The sequence below is a fragment of the Rattus norvegicus genome, chromosome 8, assembly GCF_021556685.1.
Source record: "Rattus norvegicus strain SHRSP/BbbUtx chromosome 8, alternate assembly SHRSP_T2T, whole genome shotgun sequence".
NCBI classification, from domain to species: Eukaryota; Metazoa; Chordata; class Mammalia; order Rodentia; family Muridae; genus Rattus; species Rattus norvegicus.
This window is the reverse complement of record NC_141541.1, coordinates 67,856,858-67,874,745: the sequence shown is the minus strand read 5'-3', so window position 1 is coordinate 67,874,745 and position 17,888 is coordinate 67,856,858. Positions and strand designations below refer to the sequence as shown.

At 41.0% G+C, this 17,888-nt stretch overlaps 2 protein-coding genes across 24 annotated transcripts in view; one reads left to right on the top strand and one right to left on the bottom strand.

Moving 5' to 3' along the window:
* The window catches only part of Myo9a (myosin IXA), a 203,022-nt gene extending 199,772 nt beyond the window's left edge, over nucleotides 1–3,250 (bottom strand). For 22 of the 23 annotated variants that reach the window (XR_015626337.1, XR_015626338.1, XR_015626339.1 and 19 more), the window contains exon 1: nucleotides 2,853–3,250. The gene's annotated coding sequence lies outside the window, so the exon portion shown is untranslated. 23 annotated transcript variants of the gene reach the window in all.
* A 331-nt stretch (nucleotides 3,251–3,581) lies between these two features.
* Nucleotides 3,582–16,986, top strand: Senp8 (SUMO peptidase family member, NEDD8 specific). The gene is made up of 3 exons (NM_001012355.1): nucleotides 3,582–3,629; nucleotides 14,926–14,945; nucleotides 16,052–16,986. Exon 3 carries the CDS (start codon nucleotides 16,088–16,090, stop codon nucleotides 16,739–16,741), a length of 654 nt encoding a protein of 217 aa, NP_001012355.1. The 5' UTR covers nucleotides 3,582–3,629; nucleotides 14,926–14,945; nucleotides 16,052–16,087; the 3' UTR covers nucleotides 16,742–16,986.
* The last annotated feature ends 902 nt before the right edge of the window (nucleotides 16,987–17,888 follow it).

Here is a 17,888-nt window from a genome sequence, read left to right as displayed (position 1 = left end):
AACACTATTTCAAAAAATAATCAGACTTGAGACATAGCTCAATTGATAAAGTGTCTGCCTAGGTACACACAAAGTACTGGGTTCAATCCCTAGCACTCCATTAAACAGACATGGTAGCACATTCATGAAATCCTAGCATTCCAGAGGTAAAGATAAGGAGTTCAAGGCCAGCCTAGGCAACACAGTGAGTTTTGAGGTCAGCCTGAGGGGCATGAGACCCTCTTACAAAAAGTAATGATAGTGGGAGCGGACATTGTTCAGAAGTTAAGATCTCAACCTGCTCTTGTAGAGGACCCAGAACCTATGTCCAGTTGCTGCAATTTCCTCTAACTCCAGCTCTTCTAGCCTCCAAAAACAATGCACTCAAATGCACATAAGCACACACAGATACTCTAATAAACAAAAACAAATCTTTAAAACAGTAATAGTAGTGGTAAAAACAACACATTAGATTGTGATTTATTTTCACAACTAATAATTAACTTTTGAAGAGAACTTAATCTAGGTATTTATGTGCTTTAAATATTGAGTTTCTGCCTGAAATCTTTTCCTTCTAACTATACATCTTTGCCTCCAAAATTTACTACTGACACAGAATCTGATATTATGAATTTCTGCCGTAAATTCAGCTACCTAGTAGCCATTTATTTAACATGCCACATTTAAAAATTAAAATCTTCATCATATGGATCCTCATATAAGGAAAAAGAGTGACCGGATATCTACAATTTTGTCCTCTCTGTATCCTTTTCCATCAAATCACCAAGACTTGTCAACTACCAATATCCGAATTCAGAACCATTATCACCCTCCTAATATATTTCTGGCTTTAGCTTTATTCTACTTTTAATCTGCTCTAAAGTGACTCTTAAAAATGCAAATCTGAACATTCTGGACCCTCACTTCAAATCCTTTAATAATTTTTCTGATAAATATAATTACATCAAAGCTAGTCACACAGTTGTAGCTCAACAGAGTCCATGAGAATTTTACTTTAGATACACTTCTTTGTATAGGTTCAACATAAAAAGAATTATCAGATTTCTTCAAACCATGAAAAGCATTTATACATATAATATCTGATACATTTTAGAATAAAATCTTGCAGTAATTTTTAGAAAAAGGACTAAAAATAAATCCAAGTCCATCAAAAAGGAATACTATCCAACCAGTAAATGAGGCTCTTCCATGAGTACTACTGCTGAAGGATCTCTAGGACTTAGCAATATTATGTGAAAACGGAACCATTTGTGTATAGTTTGTGAGTCTTTAAATTGTGAACAGATATATGCTTATGAATGTTGGAAATATCACATCATACCAGTTACAGAAGCTAAAATAGAAAATGAATAGCTGGAGACCGGAGAAAGAGAGACTTTTTACTACACTATTCTTCTGTAGACTTTAAAAGTTTTTGACTTTTAAACTGTGTCTCCTTAGAATCTATAATATAAATTGGTTTTTCTCCCTAGATTACATGCACGAGTACACACAGAAAATGAAAAAAAAAAAAAACTTAAGAACTACGAAAATATTACTCCCCACCCTTACATAAACATTAAAATCATACACTTAACACTTAACATTACGTTTCCTTCCTGACATCTCAGGAGTACAATTTCAATATTTTATTCAATACTTTACTACTGAGAAAGCTGTTAATAATGACTTCAATACTGAATGACATTTATACTTGGTCCTTGGAGAAGACAGCAGCACTGGCTGTTAAAATTACTAAAAATATTAGTCGTCAAGGATTAAGAAACAGCTATAAATCCTGTTTTTCTAACAAGTTCAAAAACAGTAAATCTAAAACTCCTCTGGTTAAAAACCTATGTATCTGTTTAAATCTACAAAGTGTTGAGACAAATACTATATGAAGAGTTACTTATCTTCATTGGTGTTAATGCAACTTAATGCTTACAGAAGCCCCAGAAGTGTCAAGACTTAGACTGGTTCTCTCATTCTACTGAAGAGACGATGAGGAGCAAGCAGCTTGCCCTTGTAACAGCACACACACCCTCCCTTGCTGGGCTTCCACACTCTTTCCCCTCTTTCCTTTTCAGCATCCAGTCCTGAGGCTCCAAACATAGGTCTCAGTCTGACTTCTTAAAATTCAATGGAGTGAATACACTGGACTAAGTAAATAACCCCTTCAAGTTTTCCTGGAAATTTCTTTTCAAACAAAGATCCCGATTGGGTAGAAAACAGGTAACAAGGTCTGCTTAAGAAGAGGTCTTCTAGAGAAGTGTAGACCAGGACAGGGGGGCGATCCAGCACTCTGACGGTGATTTGAAGGGCTGACCGGAGACCTACCAGGTAAGAACATCATGACATTGGGACTATCTGAAAGCTTGTATGGGTAGGGGGAAACCTAGCAAACCGGGCTAGAAGTAAGCTGCGTGAGGGTCCCTATGAAGGCTCAGGTATCGATGATTCGTAGGAAATCCAAAGATCTGAGACATAGCAATGGATTGGGAAGCAGTAGTGGCCTTGGCTCCAGCACTAGAATCCGCTCAGACATAACGGAGTCTAGAGGCTCCAGTCAGAGTCCTAGGAGAGTCTAAAGGGGTTCTAGCAGGAGGTGGAAGGGGGCCGGTGACAGAACCGCCCCGGCCGCTGTTGAAGAGAATGGTGTCTGGCCAATGAAAGGTATGAGAGAGTAGGTAGAGTCTGGGGGTGGAATCCGGGCAGTATTCCGGCGTTCGCTAGGCTTTAGGGGCAGAGCTGCTGGCGGGGCGTCTCCGCCGGGGCGGGGCGGGGCAGCCCTCCGGGAGCCAAAGAGCCGAGCGGGAGACGTGGGCCGGGCCAGGCCAGGCGGCAGGGCCGCTGGGTGCTGGGGCGGGTCTTACCTCTGGCTGCGCCGCGGTGGCCACCACAGCCCCTTCCTCTTCGGCGGTATCCGCTTCCCCGCCTCGGTTTCCAGGGTCAGGCCGGAGAAAGCAGAGGCCAAGGCCGCCGGGGGTAGGATGGTTCCTCGAGGGTGGGCCCAGCCGCCTCAGGGTCCGAGAGAGCGGCGGCCGCGCATCCCCCGCCCTGTCAGAGAGACTCCGCCCGGCCTGGGTAGGCACATCCCCCGCCGCACCCCGCCCAGAGAGCACGCGTTGGAACGGCCGCCTAAATCGCGGTCTCTGCTCTTGCCCGTGGGACCCGTATCTCCGCCGCAGTCCCTCCCTGTCCTGCCAGGACTTTCCGACAGCCACCGCCAACTGCCTCCGCGTCCACAGTCCGCTTGGGCCTGCGCGCCCCCGACCCCGCTCACGCGGCCCCGCCCCGCGCGGCTCTCCAGCAGCAGTCGAGCAGGCGCGCGCGCACTTACCTCCCACGCCCCCTGCTGCCAAGCCCCAGGCAGCCCCGCCCGGCCCCGCCCCCGCACGTGACGCCGCTGGAGCGTGCTGCATGCGCTTGCGCAGACACGCCCAGTTTCCTCCACCCTCCGATGGCCCCGCCTCCTCATTCCTTCCTCACTTTACGGCTGTGGGGAGAACCCCGTGTTAGAGTCTCTACTGCTAGATAGAGACGTCGTAAGGTTGGAGAGGCAAACTCTGGGTTTACGACCTTAGATCTCACTTTCCGGTCAGTACCGAGATCCCTGAAGGCTGGTTGGGCTGGTGAGGCCTGAGGAATAGGTAAGAAGCCTCCTCCCTACTTAGGTTTGTCTCAGTTTGTGGAAGCAGTGGATCGCTTTGCAGTCCACGCAGACTCTAGTGTATCCGAGTCCCTTCCCCATTCTGCGGCTGGATTCTCAGCTCCGCCCCTTTTCCACACATGCACGCCCCTCCCCCCACTTGTTCCCGCCCCCGTGTTCAAGTATTTCTTTCCATTCATTCCACAGACTTTTCACTGAGTTCTTTCTATGCTGTAAAACCCAAAATATTGAAAGAAAATTAAGTAATCTCCGCTTTTCGAAGCGCTGTGATGGAGGGGAAAAAAAAGAATCCGCAATTGTAACACAGTAAAATAACATGGGATGGTCTGAACACAAACTGGGGGGTCGGGGGGATCCTTGATTGCAAAATAGGACTTCTCCCAAATGACTTTCAGGCCTGTGGAGAACTTGTGTTAGGACCCTGCTGAGCCGTAACTGGTCAGAAAGAAAATGGGAGAAGTAGAGAATGGCTAGTACAAAATCATGTGACCGCGACCTAGAAGACTAAAAGCAGAAAGACTGACATACACCTAGTAAAAACCGCGCAGGTAGACTTCCATTTGAAACAACCAGACTATGTAGCGAGTGGGTTTAAGGCCAACCTGGAGTACATAGCAAAATCTTGATCACAAGGGGGTTAAAAACTTACTATAGCGAGTGAAAGAAATGAACCAGATGCAGTTGCAAAGACTGTTTTTAAAGATGACCAGTTGTCTGGGTTGTCTGGCCTGTTAGCTCCTGAAAGAATAAGGCAGCTAGATCGACAAACGGGAAGCCAGTCTGAACCAATGGGGGGGGGGGGGGGCAGATTCGGTGGTACACACCTTTAATTGCTACATTTGGGAGCAGAAGCAAGCCAGCCTGGTCTGCATGGAGAGTTTCAGGCTAGCAAGGGATACATAGTGAAACCCTGTCTCAAAGAATAGAGTCGTTTAGCTCAGTGAGTAGAACACTAGATTCTGGTCTGTGGTTCAGTCCTGACTTGAGGGGGTGGGGGGTGGGGGGCAGTAGAACGTGAGGAGTGAGTGAAAAGTGAACCATGGTACCTGAAAGTGAGGAGAGGTAGAGAAGAGCCGCAGAAGAACACGAGCCTGTTTGTTCATCAGAATCACCCGGGATGCTTTTTATTTTAAGTAAAACTAATATTATTGACCTCCTCCAGTAAGCTAAAGCTCACTGGGTGACTATCGATAAGGATGGAGCCTATCAAACTACACAGTGGAGTGATGGGTGGTGGGAACAGACAAGAGGCTGAGGGGGTTGGTTTCGCAGCCTTAAACGTTGGAATCCTTTAACAACAAAGAATTGAAGATGAGAAGCTCAAGCAGAATACTGAAATAAATAACTGCTCTGGGAACTGAGAGAAGGGAGCCACGGCCGCCCTTCCAGTCAAGACAGTTCCATGTGCGTGGGAGAGGATGGAGGGCATGAAGGCGGGAAGTTTGCAGCTAGTGCTTTGTGCCTGCTAAGCATTGCTCTACCTCTGAACTCTAACCCCAACTTCTTTCCGGTTTTTTTTTTTTTTTTTTTGCTCTTGCTTTTGGTTTTTGCAACAGGGACTCACTGAGTTGCCTAGTAGCCTAGGCAGACCATAAGCTTTCAGATCCTCTTCGCTTCGGCTACCAGTTCTGCTTCCCATCTCCAATCCTAGTCAGATCCACCTCAGTTATTGACTCTTCCTCTTCCTGGTAACCCGGTTTATAAGCTATATGTCCAGGCTCAGAGCTCAAGAACCATCTACATTTTCATTCCCTCCCCCAAAACAGAGATGAGCCAATGATAAAATTCTATGCCCAGCATCCACTCCACCAAGACATTCCTGTACCCTCTGCCTGGACAGTTTTAAGTGTCTTGATCATTTATTAATTTAAGAGCAAGATATAAAGATGTTTAAAACAACCCTCTCACAGTCACACAGTATTGGGGAAAACAGGCTTTTAAACAAGGAATAATTCATTTGACAGTCAGAAAAAAGTTGTATGAGGGAAAGCTCAAGAAAGCATAGCTGCAGTATGTTAACTAGGGTTAATCAAAAACCTGTCATTCTGCCTCCAGATAAGAGTGTTGTCTGATAAGGTGAAAGCATAGTATGAGGGAAGAGTAGAGGTGGGAGAAAGATGAAGATGATAAAATGTGAATATATTATGAAGAGCCTTGAAATCCATGTTACAGAACTTAAATTCTGTACTCTAAGCAACTAACAAGTATAAATGACCAAAAACTCTTAACCTCTTACAGTCTAGATGCCTTTGGAAGTTTGGTTTGTCAGCCTGATCTCAGGAAATTCACTTAAATGTATACAATAAAATACGTAGAAATAAGAAACCAATGTTAAGTACTTAAACACCTTAAAATATGTAGCGTAGTTACAGATGTATTTCTTTTCGAGTTAAGTAGCGTGTAGCAACAGGTCTAATTATACAATGTCAGAATAGTAATGAATATACATTATATTGAGATTACCTGCAACAACTTTAATATGATGTGAAAATAGCAGATTTTTGTGACAAAGACTGTTAAGACTACAGTGATTGCCTATAATTATTGAAGAAAATGCTAAATGTTAGCCAGGATGAATTGTAAATAAAGGTAGATTTTTTTTCCCCCATCCAAGCTCTTAAAACCCTTCATTTTTAATCATGCCCTGCTTTATGGATCCCCAGTTTCAAAATCCCCAGTGTAATAGTTCTAAACAAAAATATGGCATAGTAGATCTGAAATTGGAAAAGAAGATAGATTGGGGTGAGGATAGAGAAGTGGTTGCTTTTCTGTTCCCTAATAGCCAGAACCTTCATTGGCAATAACCTTTTGTGTGCATATATAGATATAGATATATAATTGCAATTCTAGAAAATAATTCAGGGGGGCTGGAGAGATGGCTCAGTGGTTAAAAGCACTGACTGCTCTTCCCAAGGTCCTGAGTTCAAATCCCAGCAACCACATGGTGGCTCACAACCATCTGTAATGGGATCTTATGCCCTCTATATAATAAATAAATATTTTAAAAAATAATAATTCAGGAAGGTAAATTGGAGCTATTGTTAGGAAGTATTTATGGCAAGCTGTAGCTTCTGCTTCATCGGAAGATAATGAAATGTTACAGTTTTGGAAGAATATGATTACAGTTCTGTTTGAAAAAGTTAATGCAGAATAATGCCTAAGTTAGTTGTTAAAAAGAGAAGATAGGGGTTGGGGATTTAGCTCAGTGGTAGAGCGCTTGCCTAGCAAGCGCAAGGCCCTGGGTTTGGTCCCCAGCTCCAAAAAAAAGAAAAAGAAAAAAAAAAAAAAAGAGAAGATAGAATTGGTGTGGTGGCAAAGGCTTTTAATCCCAGCACTGAGGAGGCAAAGGTAAGTGGATCTCTGAGTTCAAGGCCAGTCTGATCTACAAAGCAAGTTCAAGACAACCAGGGATACATATGAAGACCCTGTCTCGGGTGGTGAGTTAGAAATCAAATGATTAGCTAATAAAAATAATTTGACATTTGAGACTCAATAGGATATTGAATATCTGTACTCCCAGGACTTGAGAGGGTAAAGCTGGAGGATCCCTGAGAGCTTGAGGCTGGCTTGAGACTCTATCTCAAAAAACAAACAAACCAAAAAAAAAAAAAAAAAAAAAAAAAAAACAACGACAATAAAAAAACCTAGATTGGAAAAAGCACATACATCCCTAGTCTGCATCAACTGGTATCTTATGTGACCGAGAGGTAAGCCCAGCCTTTAATATTACTAGTTCTTTACTATTGTTAGTACTTCTGTAAAGCAAACACTTAACCACACACTCAGAGATATTAATAACAGGTTCTCGATCAAACTGCATCTGTACATGTGTGTATCGTTTTGGACTTGAAGTCAAGACACCTGTTTCTCATCTACAGCCATACCACCCTACAGAAACCAGATCTCATCTGATTTCAGAAGCGAAGCAGGGTCAAACCTGGCTATTACTAAGATGAGAGGACACTTCTCTTCTTGCCAATCCTTTCAACCCCTAAAATGAATAAAACTCATTAAGGAAAAGATTCTCAAGGCCCAGATAACCATCTCCTTCAGACACCAATGGGTTACCAACTTACTGCTCAAATCCCAGTTGGTACCCAAATTATGTGCTTGTTAAGTGTACTTAAAACATGGAAGGGGGTTTCAGAACGACTAATCAGAGTGAGTAAAGTTTCTTAACTTCTAGAGCCAGTTTCTCTGAGAAGCCATCTTCTTTAGCATAACTTGCTTATACTGACTTTCTTTTCAACAGACTAAAAACTCAAGCTCTGTAAAATGTGAGGTTCTGCTATTCATTCCCTTTGTGAGGTAGGGATGGGAACAAGCCTATCTGACATTGGAAATAACACTAAAAGCTAGTGAAGCATTTTAAGAATTTCATTACTTACAGAAAAATCTCTGTAAGGTCCTTTCTCTAACTTCCAATTAAATAGCTGCCTCTTCCATAATTATCTGTTATAAAGGTACTATATCATACTTTGGACACCGAGAAACCCTCAGTTGTCTCAATTATAGCTATTATCCTGAGAATCTGTATTATAGGTTCAAAGATCTCCTACCTTCTCTGGTGGCCAATGAATAAAACTCTCTCAGAGTGGTCTGATAAACTCTGTTCTACAAAACAGAGGCTTGGGAATTTCTACCCCTAAGCTCCTTTTCTCACAAGTGTTTTTGTAACAACTATTAAGTTTACATTAACAACTAAACTAAATAACACAAAATAGCTAGCCCTACTTAATATATGATTCAACCTTGGTCCACTACTGTGTAAGTGGCTGGTTGGTGGGGTTGTCTGTTTTGTTGTTGTTGTTGGTTGGTTGTCCATTTGTTTTGGTTTTTTATTGTTTTTTTCTGGCGGTTGGTTGTGCTTGTTTTTAAGGCAGAGTCTCATCTTGAATTGACTGTATAGCTGAAGCTGGCTTTGAATTCCTCATCCTCTTACCTGTACCTCCCAAGCATTAACAGAAAGTTGTAGATATCACGACTAGATCCCATTAGAGTCCATATTTCCTTATTATAACACAAAAACATGATTTCTATTACTCATTAGCTATATACTAAAGCCTTACTATGTCTGTGTGACTCCAGTAATTAATTACCTCTTCACTGCTAGGCTTTGAATTTTACAGAAAACATTAAAAGATGGGGCTGGGGATTTGGCTCAGTGGTAGAGCGCTTACCTAGGAAGCGCAAGGCCCTGGGTTCGGTCCCCAGCTCCGAAAAAAAAGAACCAAAAAAAAAAAAAAAAAAAAAAAAAGATGTCCCCGGCATTGTGATGCATACCTTTAATCTCTATGAGTTCAAGGTCAGCCTGGCTACCTAGTGAGTCTAAGGTGACCAGGAATACATGGAGAAGCCCTATCAAAGAAAAAAAAGACCCAGGCATGATAGCATATGACTGTAATGCTATCACTAAAAGATACAGGAAGACCATCAGTTCAAGGTCATCTTAAGCCGCTTTGCAAATTCAAGGGCAGTCTAGCTACATGAGATCCTGACCCTCAACAAAGGATTTTATACAAACTAAGTTTACATTAAAGGCAAGAAAGCATGACAATCATAAATTGTACTCCTGAAGTCAAAATGCTAAGTGATGAATAAAATTCCTTTCATGGTCTATTGTGTGTGTGTGAGTGTGAGGTGCTTAGAATTGGATTTAGCGGGTTGGGGATTTAGCTCAGTGGTAGAGCGCTTGCCTAGCAAGCGCAAGGCCCTGGGTTCGGTCCCCAGCTCCGAAAAAAAGAAAAGAAAAGAAAAAAAAAAGAGTTGGATTTAGTGTGCTGTGCATGCTTTGCAAATGCTTCACCACTGTGCTATATCCCAGCCTTTTGTTTTTGTTTTGTTTTGTTTTGTCTTGAAACAGTTTCTTAAATTGCCTGCCTAACTGACCTCAGATTTGAGATTATAGACATGGGTCCTATGCTCAGCTGAAAATATTCTCTTATTTACATTGGTGCACCTTTCTCTAGAAGAAATTCTTCAATGTGGAATTGCTGGTCTTAAGGATGTATACACTGTAAAGTTTAATAGCTACTGCTTAAAGTTCTTTTTCAAAAGAATTATAACTCCTCCAGCAGTGCAGTTTTCTTAGATGTTTTCCCTATATTAGAGATTATTAGTAGTACGTATGTGTCTCCCTATAGAGTAAACTATCATCCCTACTGGAAAAAAATTAGGTGTATTTTTGTTTTATGTATACAGGTGTTTTGCCTGCATGTGTGTGTACCATGTGCATCAGTGCCCTCAGAGGCAAGCAGAGTGTCAGATCCTGGGAACTGGAGTTCCAGATGTTTATAAGCTGCCTTGTGGGTACTGGGTATTAAACCCAGGTCCTCTAGAAGAGCAATCAGTCCTCTTAACTGCTGAGCCATCCCTCCTGGCGCTATGTCTTAACCCCATTCTCTTTAGTGATAAAAATGAAAAGCCTACTGGCATTTTCTTTTTTTTTTTTTTAAGATTTATGTAATTATTTTATATATAAGTATACTGTAGCTATCTTCACACACCAGATGAGGGCGTCTGCACCCATTACAGATGGTTGTGAGCCACCATGTGGTTGCTGGGAATTGAACTCAGGACCTCTGGAAGAGCAGTCAATGAATGTTCTTAACCGCTGAGACATCTCTCCAGCCCCATATTAGCATTTTCTTGGTTTTATTTTTTTCTCTATTATATGTTTGTAACTTAGATCTGTTTTGTTAATTTCGTCTTCTCACTTTTCCTTTTTAAGAACTATTTTCTTATAAACATTGCAGATAGTTTATATGTATAGCAAATATTATCCATCTTTATTACTTGACATTAAAGATGGGTTTATTTTATGTTTTTATGTCTGTCTTGCATTTCTGCAGGTATTTCTGTCATTCTGCTTTATAGCCTTGGGTTTATGTATTTTAGTTACATGGAAGGCCTCTTCTACAAGAATAAAAATTGTGTTGTGTTGGTTTGAATGAGAATAGCACCCAGAGGCTCAATATTTGAATACTTGGTCCCCTGTTGGGGAAACTGAGAAGGGTTAGGAAATGTGGCCTTGTTGGAGGAGGTATGTCACTGGGGTGGGGGAGGTGGACTTTGAGGTTTAAAAGGCCTTGTCATTCCCAGTTAACTCTGTCTCCTTGTGGTTGTATCTCAGATAGCTCTCAGTGACTGCTCAGCACCATGCTTCCCTCCCTGTTGCCGCACTCCCTGACATGATGGTCATGGAGCATGATGACATGACATGGAGGTCATGGTTAAACCTCTTAAACTATACCCTAAATAAATTCTGCTATAAGTTCTTTAGTCATGCTATCTCATCAGAACAGATAAGTAATACTTTCAGAACTTAATGTTTTAACTTTAGGTTTTTGCCCATTGAAACTTTTCCTAAGTTTTTGGAGGGCTAATGAAATAAGTCATCATGAATCTAGACTAGAGTTGAACTCATGATCTTCCTGCCTGTGCATCCTCAGTGTTAGAATTACAGGCATGTGCTACCACACCCAGCAGCTGCAGAACTTATTTTTAATCATTTGAAGTCCAGTTTTATCTTCTTTGTCACCCTTACAGACCCATTTATATTCTCAAGCTGTTTAAGAATGGCATCTTGAGCTGGAGAGATGGCTCAGTAAAGCACCTGCCACAGAAACACAAATACTTGAGTTCAAATCCTTAATACCAGTGTACAACAGCAGACATGGTGGCTATATCCCTGGTCCAGAGCATAACAAGGGGCAAGCCAGATGGCTCAGTAGATAAAAACACTTGCCTCCAGTCCTGAGTTTAATCCTCAAAAGTCTCACTTGGCGGAAAGAAGAAATCAACTCCCAAAAGTTGTCTTCCTCTGACTTTCATGTGTATGCCATGACACGCATAACCTCTAACATACACTAAATAATAATTGTAAATGTTTTTAAATATGAGCGAAGGCCCAGCATGGTGGAGCATTCCTTTAATCCCAGCACTTGAGAGATAGAGGCAGGCAGATCTCTGACATTGAGGCTAGCCTGGTCAACAGCGTGAGTTCCGGGACAGCAGGGCTACACAGAGGAACCCTGTTACAAAACAAAACAAGAAAATTTCCTTTATGATAGTTTTGTGTCTAAGAAGTTTTCAGAAGGAATTCTCTATTTTACTCAGGTAAAATATCCACTTATTAAATCTCCAGTTTGAGAGGCATTAAAAATATATGACTCCTTAAAATACTTGAAAGAGTTATATATAACTTGATGGTAATTTTTACATAATTTTATACAATCCCCAATGCTTTAGGGGTCCATTAAAAGGAAATATCCAACTAGGGGAATGGAAACAAAAGATAGGTTCTCTCTGTGTAGCCCTGCCTGCCCTGGAACTCACTCTGTAGACTAGGCTGGCCTAGAACTCAAAGATTCTCCTGCCTCTGCCTCCTGACTACTGGAATTAAAGGGCGTGCGACCCAGCTAGGCCTGATCTATAAAGATCAAGTTATTTTCAAATGTTATTTTTGAACTATCTCCCCATCCTCTGGCTGTAAATCTTTTGATGACATAATAAATATCTATTACAATCTTATGCCTTAATCTTTATCTTACTGATATTTCTTCATTTTACACTGACATACCCTATGATAAAAGTTGTACATTGGGGCTGGGGATTTAGCTCAGCGGTAGAGTGCTTGCCTAGGAAGCGCAAGGCCCTGGGTTTGGTCCCCAGCTCCGAAAAAAAGAAAAGAAAAAAAAAAAGTTGTACATTGATAGTCTCACTTTCCAGAGGAGGAAATTGTGACTTAATGAAAGTAATTTGTTTTACACACCTGATACATAACAGAACATGTAAATATTTAAGTTGAAAGTTTAGAGTTCTTTCTTGGCCAGGGTGGTTTGGCCTAAGCCTAGTTTAGTTCTGTTTTCATTAGAATTCAGGGTGTTGAACTATCATGGTTGTACTATATGAAGTTAAATCAATCTTTGGTCTATATACTTGATTTTTTTAATTTGTGTCTATGTAGGTCTCTGTGTGTGTGTGTGTGTGTGTGGGTGTGTGTGTGCGTGCGCGCACGCATGTATATGTGTGCATGTGTATGCGCACACCCAGTTACAGAGAAGTGAGCATCAGACCCCTTGGAGTTAAAGACGTCTGTGAGCTGCCTAGGAGAGCAGTGAGAACTCTTAACTGCTGAACAGTCTGTCCAGCCCAGATTGGGAGTTTTAAACTCAGACAAACCATAAAACTTTTCCCCTGTTTTTAGGTGCTGGGGATCAGACACAGGGCTGTGTATATACCAGGCAAATTTTCTCCTATTGAGCTATCCATAAAAACTATTTGAATAAAATCTGAGCTTCACTAGGAATGGTGACTGACTCAGAAAGCCAGCTAAGGCTGGAGAATCAACCAAAGTTCGGACAATCTTAGACTACATGAAACCTTGCTTCAACAAACCAGTAAGTAAATAAATAGGAAAAATGCCTCTAAGTATGTGAGTGTGAGTGGAATAGATGGAGTGTAGACAGACACAAATTAGAAGATGAGTATATGTAGGTGGTGACAGACTGAACACCATGTGTAGTCTTGTAGTCACTTCCTCCAAGGTGAGGCAAACTGTTGGGGTACTTGTCTTACAGGCTCATTTTTATTTGTAACTGGCTACTAACTGAGGGTTGGAGAGAATTAACAGCTCAGATATTTCCAAGGTTATATATCCTGACATGCACCCCTATACTATAGTTCTTGATGGTATAAAACAGTGGTTCTCAACCTTTAGTAACAGTTCCTCATGTCATGGTGACCTCCAACCATAAGATTATTTCTTTGCCACTTCATAACTATAATTTTGCTACTGTTATGAACCATAATGTAAATATCTGACATGCAAGATATCTAATAATCAACTCCCAAAGGGGTTGCAACCCACAGATGGAGAACTTCTTGTATAAAGGAGGACTATGTCCAGGAAGCCTAGCTTGACACATGTGACTAGCCATTCTCTTTATAATAATATAATCTTTTTTTTTTTTGGTTCTTTTTTTTCGGAGCTGGGGATCGAACCCAGGGCCTTGCGCTTCCTAGGCAAGCACTCTACCACTGAGCTAAATCCCCAACCCCATAATAATATAATCTTATATCAAGTCCAAGTACTTCATTTCCACCAAGCTGCACTGACAAACTGACTACACTGTCATTTGGTGTCAGCCTTAGTATTAATAAGATCAGGTTTCAAACAATCTTATTTCAACTTTTACATCTGTCATAAAGAGCATACAAATTATGGTATAAGATGTTTTCTTTTATGAATATCTCTTGAGAAAAAGAAAAAAACTATCAAACGCCTGAAGTGATAGCTTATGCTGGTAATCAACTTGGGAGGCTGAGACAGAATCACTGAATTAGAAGCCAGCATGGGCTACATAGCAAGTTCCAGGCCATTCGGGACCCTGTCTCAAACACAAATAACAAAACTATTAGATAGTAATAAAAAGGATGCTGTTACATCTCCTGAGTAAGCATTTTATTTTTATTTTATGGACATTGTGAATATTTAACTCAACTCTCTGATTAGCTGCCAAAAAGCTTCAAGCCAAGTTTGTGGCTCACCCATAACCAATGTGCTCTATGCCTCGTTGACTTCACTCTTGACTCCAGTTTGTCTGAACTCTAGTTATTCTTTCCTCTTCATACCCCCACCCCCACAGTCAGTGTTCTTAATTACTGAGCCACCTCTCCAGCCCTCAAAATATTTTTAATCTCTTAATTTATGCATTCTGTATATTCAAAAATACATGTAGTTTCTCATAAGCAGCCTTATATTGTTTTTTAAGTTTTTCAGATTATCATGTGCTGGGTGTATATAGGACTGTCATTATCACCTCATTTTACTTCTTAAGATACTGATACCATTAACCGCCTCATTTTACTTTAACATTTTGTCTTGAAAGGTATTTTTTTATATACAGCTTTTTGTGGGTTTTGTTTGGCTTATCAAGACAAGGTTTCTCTGTGCAGCCCTGGCTTTCCTGGAACTGGTTCTGTAGACCAGGTTGGTCAAACTCACAGAGCTCCACCTGCCTTGCCAACCAAGAGCTGTGACCTAGAGTTATGCACCACCACTGTCCAGCTTTGCTTTGAGATTTGTATGGTTTTGATTACATGGAATTGGTTATATCAAACTTGTATGTCTTTTTGAAGTAAAACCAAATAGTAAAAATAATTGATCTAATAGTTAGGATTGGTTAGATTAATATCATAATTCTGTTTTCTTATATTATGCTTTGTTTTTTTCTTTCAATCTGCCTGTGACTCTTCCTGCTCTCTGGTTTTAGAAGTACTGCTGAGTGGCCAGGTCAGTGCACAGCAGTTATCCAGTCCCTCAACTGTCTGTAGACTCAAGTAAACCATCTTCTGCACCTGCAGACTTGCCTTTGTTAGTACAGCCTTGGCTGTTCACATGCATGTTAATCCCACAGACACCTTACCTGTGTTTCCTCTGAATTAACCAACCTGTTAATTAAACAAGTAAATATGAATATTTTGTTTCCAGCCCCCATTTGCTTTAATTGGTTTGTAGTGCTAGTTGGAGTTTCTGATTGTGTCCATGGTGTCATCTAGTTGATAGCCTGAATATTATATATACAGCTTTTTAACTCTTTAAATTCTGGGCTTATTTGATGTATGCCCTTAATCCCAGCACTCAGGCAGCAGAGACAGAAGGATTTGTTTGTATTCAAAGCAGATCTACATAGTGAGTTCCAGGCCAGCCAAATCTATATAGGAAGAGCCTGTCTCAAATAAATAAACTTTTTAATTATCTTCAGGGGAACTTATTTGGCCTTCTTTGCAGCTCTGAGTTATGTAATGTTCTTTTTTAAGATGTTCTTTTTACTGGTAACCAAAACCAAGACAGTGGATCAACAATGTAGGTTATCAAGAGAAAGCACTTGCTATGCAAGCCTGGTCACGTGAGTTCAATATCCTGAACGACAAGATGGAAGGAGAAAATTAACTCCTGCAGGTTGTCCCTGACAGCCAAATGTGCATCATGATATGCACAGTATAAAATTAAAATTCTATATTGTCTCTGAAATTTTTTGTTTTCATTCTAATTATTCATGTCCAGTACATAGGCTAAACTTTCTTTAGTGTGTTTTTTGTTTGCTTTCTTTTCAAACAGGGTTTCTCTATGTAGCCCTGGCTACCCTGGAACTCACGCTGTAGACCAGGCTGGCCTTTAGCTCTGAGACCCACCTGCTTCGGCCTCCAAGTGCTGGGATTAAAAGCCTGCACCACCAGTGCCAGGCTGTAGTGTTTTATGATGTTACCACTGGTGGAAATTATTGAATAAAAGCTGTAGAATTATATGTCATATTTACCACAATTCTGTAAGAGTAGTTACTCTTTGTAACCCAATATCACTTCAGCAGTAAATACTGTCTTCTGACTCTCCTTCAGCTTCTGGAATTTCTGAGAAGCCCTGCTCAATACAAGATGGACCCTGTGGTCTTGAGTTATATGGACAGTCTATTGCGACAATCAGATGTCTCACTATTGGACCCTCCAAACTGGCTCAACGACCACATTATTGGGTTTGCCTTTGAATACTTTGCCAGTAGTCAGTTTCATGATTGCTCAGACCATGTCTGCTTCATCAGCCCTGAAGTCACCCAGTTCATTAAGTGCACCAGCAGCCCTGCAGAGATTGCCATGTTCCTTGAACCCCTGGATCTTCCCCACAAAAGAGTGGTATTTTTAGCCATCAATGATAATTCTAACCAGGCAGCCGGAGGTACCCACTGGAGTTTGTTGGTTTATCTCCAAGATAAAAATAGCTTCTTTCATTATGATTCCCATAGCAGGAGCAACTCAATCCATGCAAAACAGGTAGCAGAGAAACTGAAGGCTTTCTTAGGGAGCAAAGGAGACAAACTGGTCTTTGTGGAAGAGAAAGCCCCAGCTCAACAGAACAGCTATGACTGTGGGATGTACGTGATATGTAACACCGAGGCCTTGTGTCAAAATCTCTTTAGACGACAGCCAGAATCCCCACTGCAGCTCCTCACCCCGACATACATCACAAAGAAGAGGGGAGAATGGAAAGATCTAATTGCCAGACTTGCTAAAAAAAACCGAAGTAGCTACTGAAGAATGCTTGTGATGTTTGAAGTCTGGTCTTTCTGCCTTTCTCTATGGTGACAGCCTCAGTGCCTGAGGGAAAAACACTAGTAGATGAAAGTTTACTATTCCTGCTTCTTTATTGTTCTGAAAGAATGTCATCCTCTGCGTTCTCTGAATGGGAAGTTTCACTGTAACCCTGAGGAGAGCAGTGCATTCTGTGAAAATGTCTGGAACTTATGTACCAAAACCTTAAAAAAAAAAAAAAAAAAAAACCAACAACAACTCATTACACAGTTTCAAGTAAGAGTCTTCTTTTCTTGTTGGTATAAAACTATTGTCCCTTTTGGTCTCCCTTCCTCGTTGGCTTATTCCAAAGAAGAAGTGATATTCCAAAGCAAACCACTAAGATATGAGATCTAAAGATGTGCCTGAAGAAAACAACAGAAGAACCAACATCTTTGTCTCATAGCCATAGTGAGAGGCATCTGACTGGAAGTGGATCGTTACCTAACTCCATTTATGGCCTTCGATTTATAAAAATAAGGTGTTCTCTGGTGCAAAGGCTTTCCTGTCTGCAAATAATACAGATGCCTTTACCTCATCTTTATCTATTTCCTGGAATGCTTTAAGAACATGGAACTTCATTAAAATAAATGCCTGTGGGCTGGGAAATAACTTTGAGGAAGAGCGCCTGGTGTGCTGTGCAGGAAGCCTTGAACTCAATTCCAACCTGCAGTAAATTTAACACAACAACCCCCTTGCTGGCATGTGGCGCATCTCTTGTTTCCCTCAGTGAATAGGTGACTCAGGTCTAAGTGTAATGGCTTCCCTTTGCTGTGTCCTTTACAGGTACATAGTCCCTCCCTTTATCTCACATGCTTTGGTTCTAAAACTCACAGTTGATAACTAACCAAGATTAGCTGTTATTTCAGACATGTTTCTACTTTTGATAGCTATAGCTTTTACACTAATCTGGCATAATTGTTTTCAGTTATGTCGTGGTAATCTCCATACTGTCGATGATCTGAAACACAGAGGCAGTTTATTTTTTAAAAATAAAGAAAGAAAAAAGTCACCTTTCTCAAACCTAATCCAAAATGCAGATGGTATAATTTTAAAATACGGAACTGGGCTAGAGAGATGACTCAGGAGTCAAGAGCTCTTCCAAAGGCCC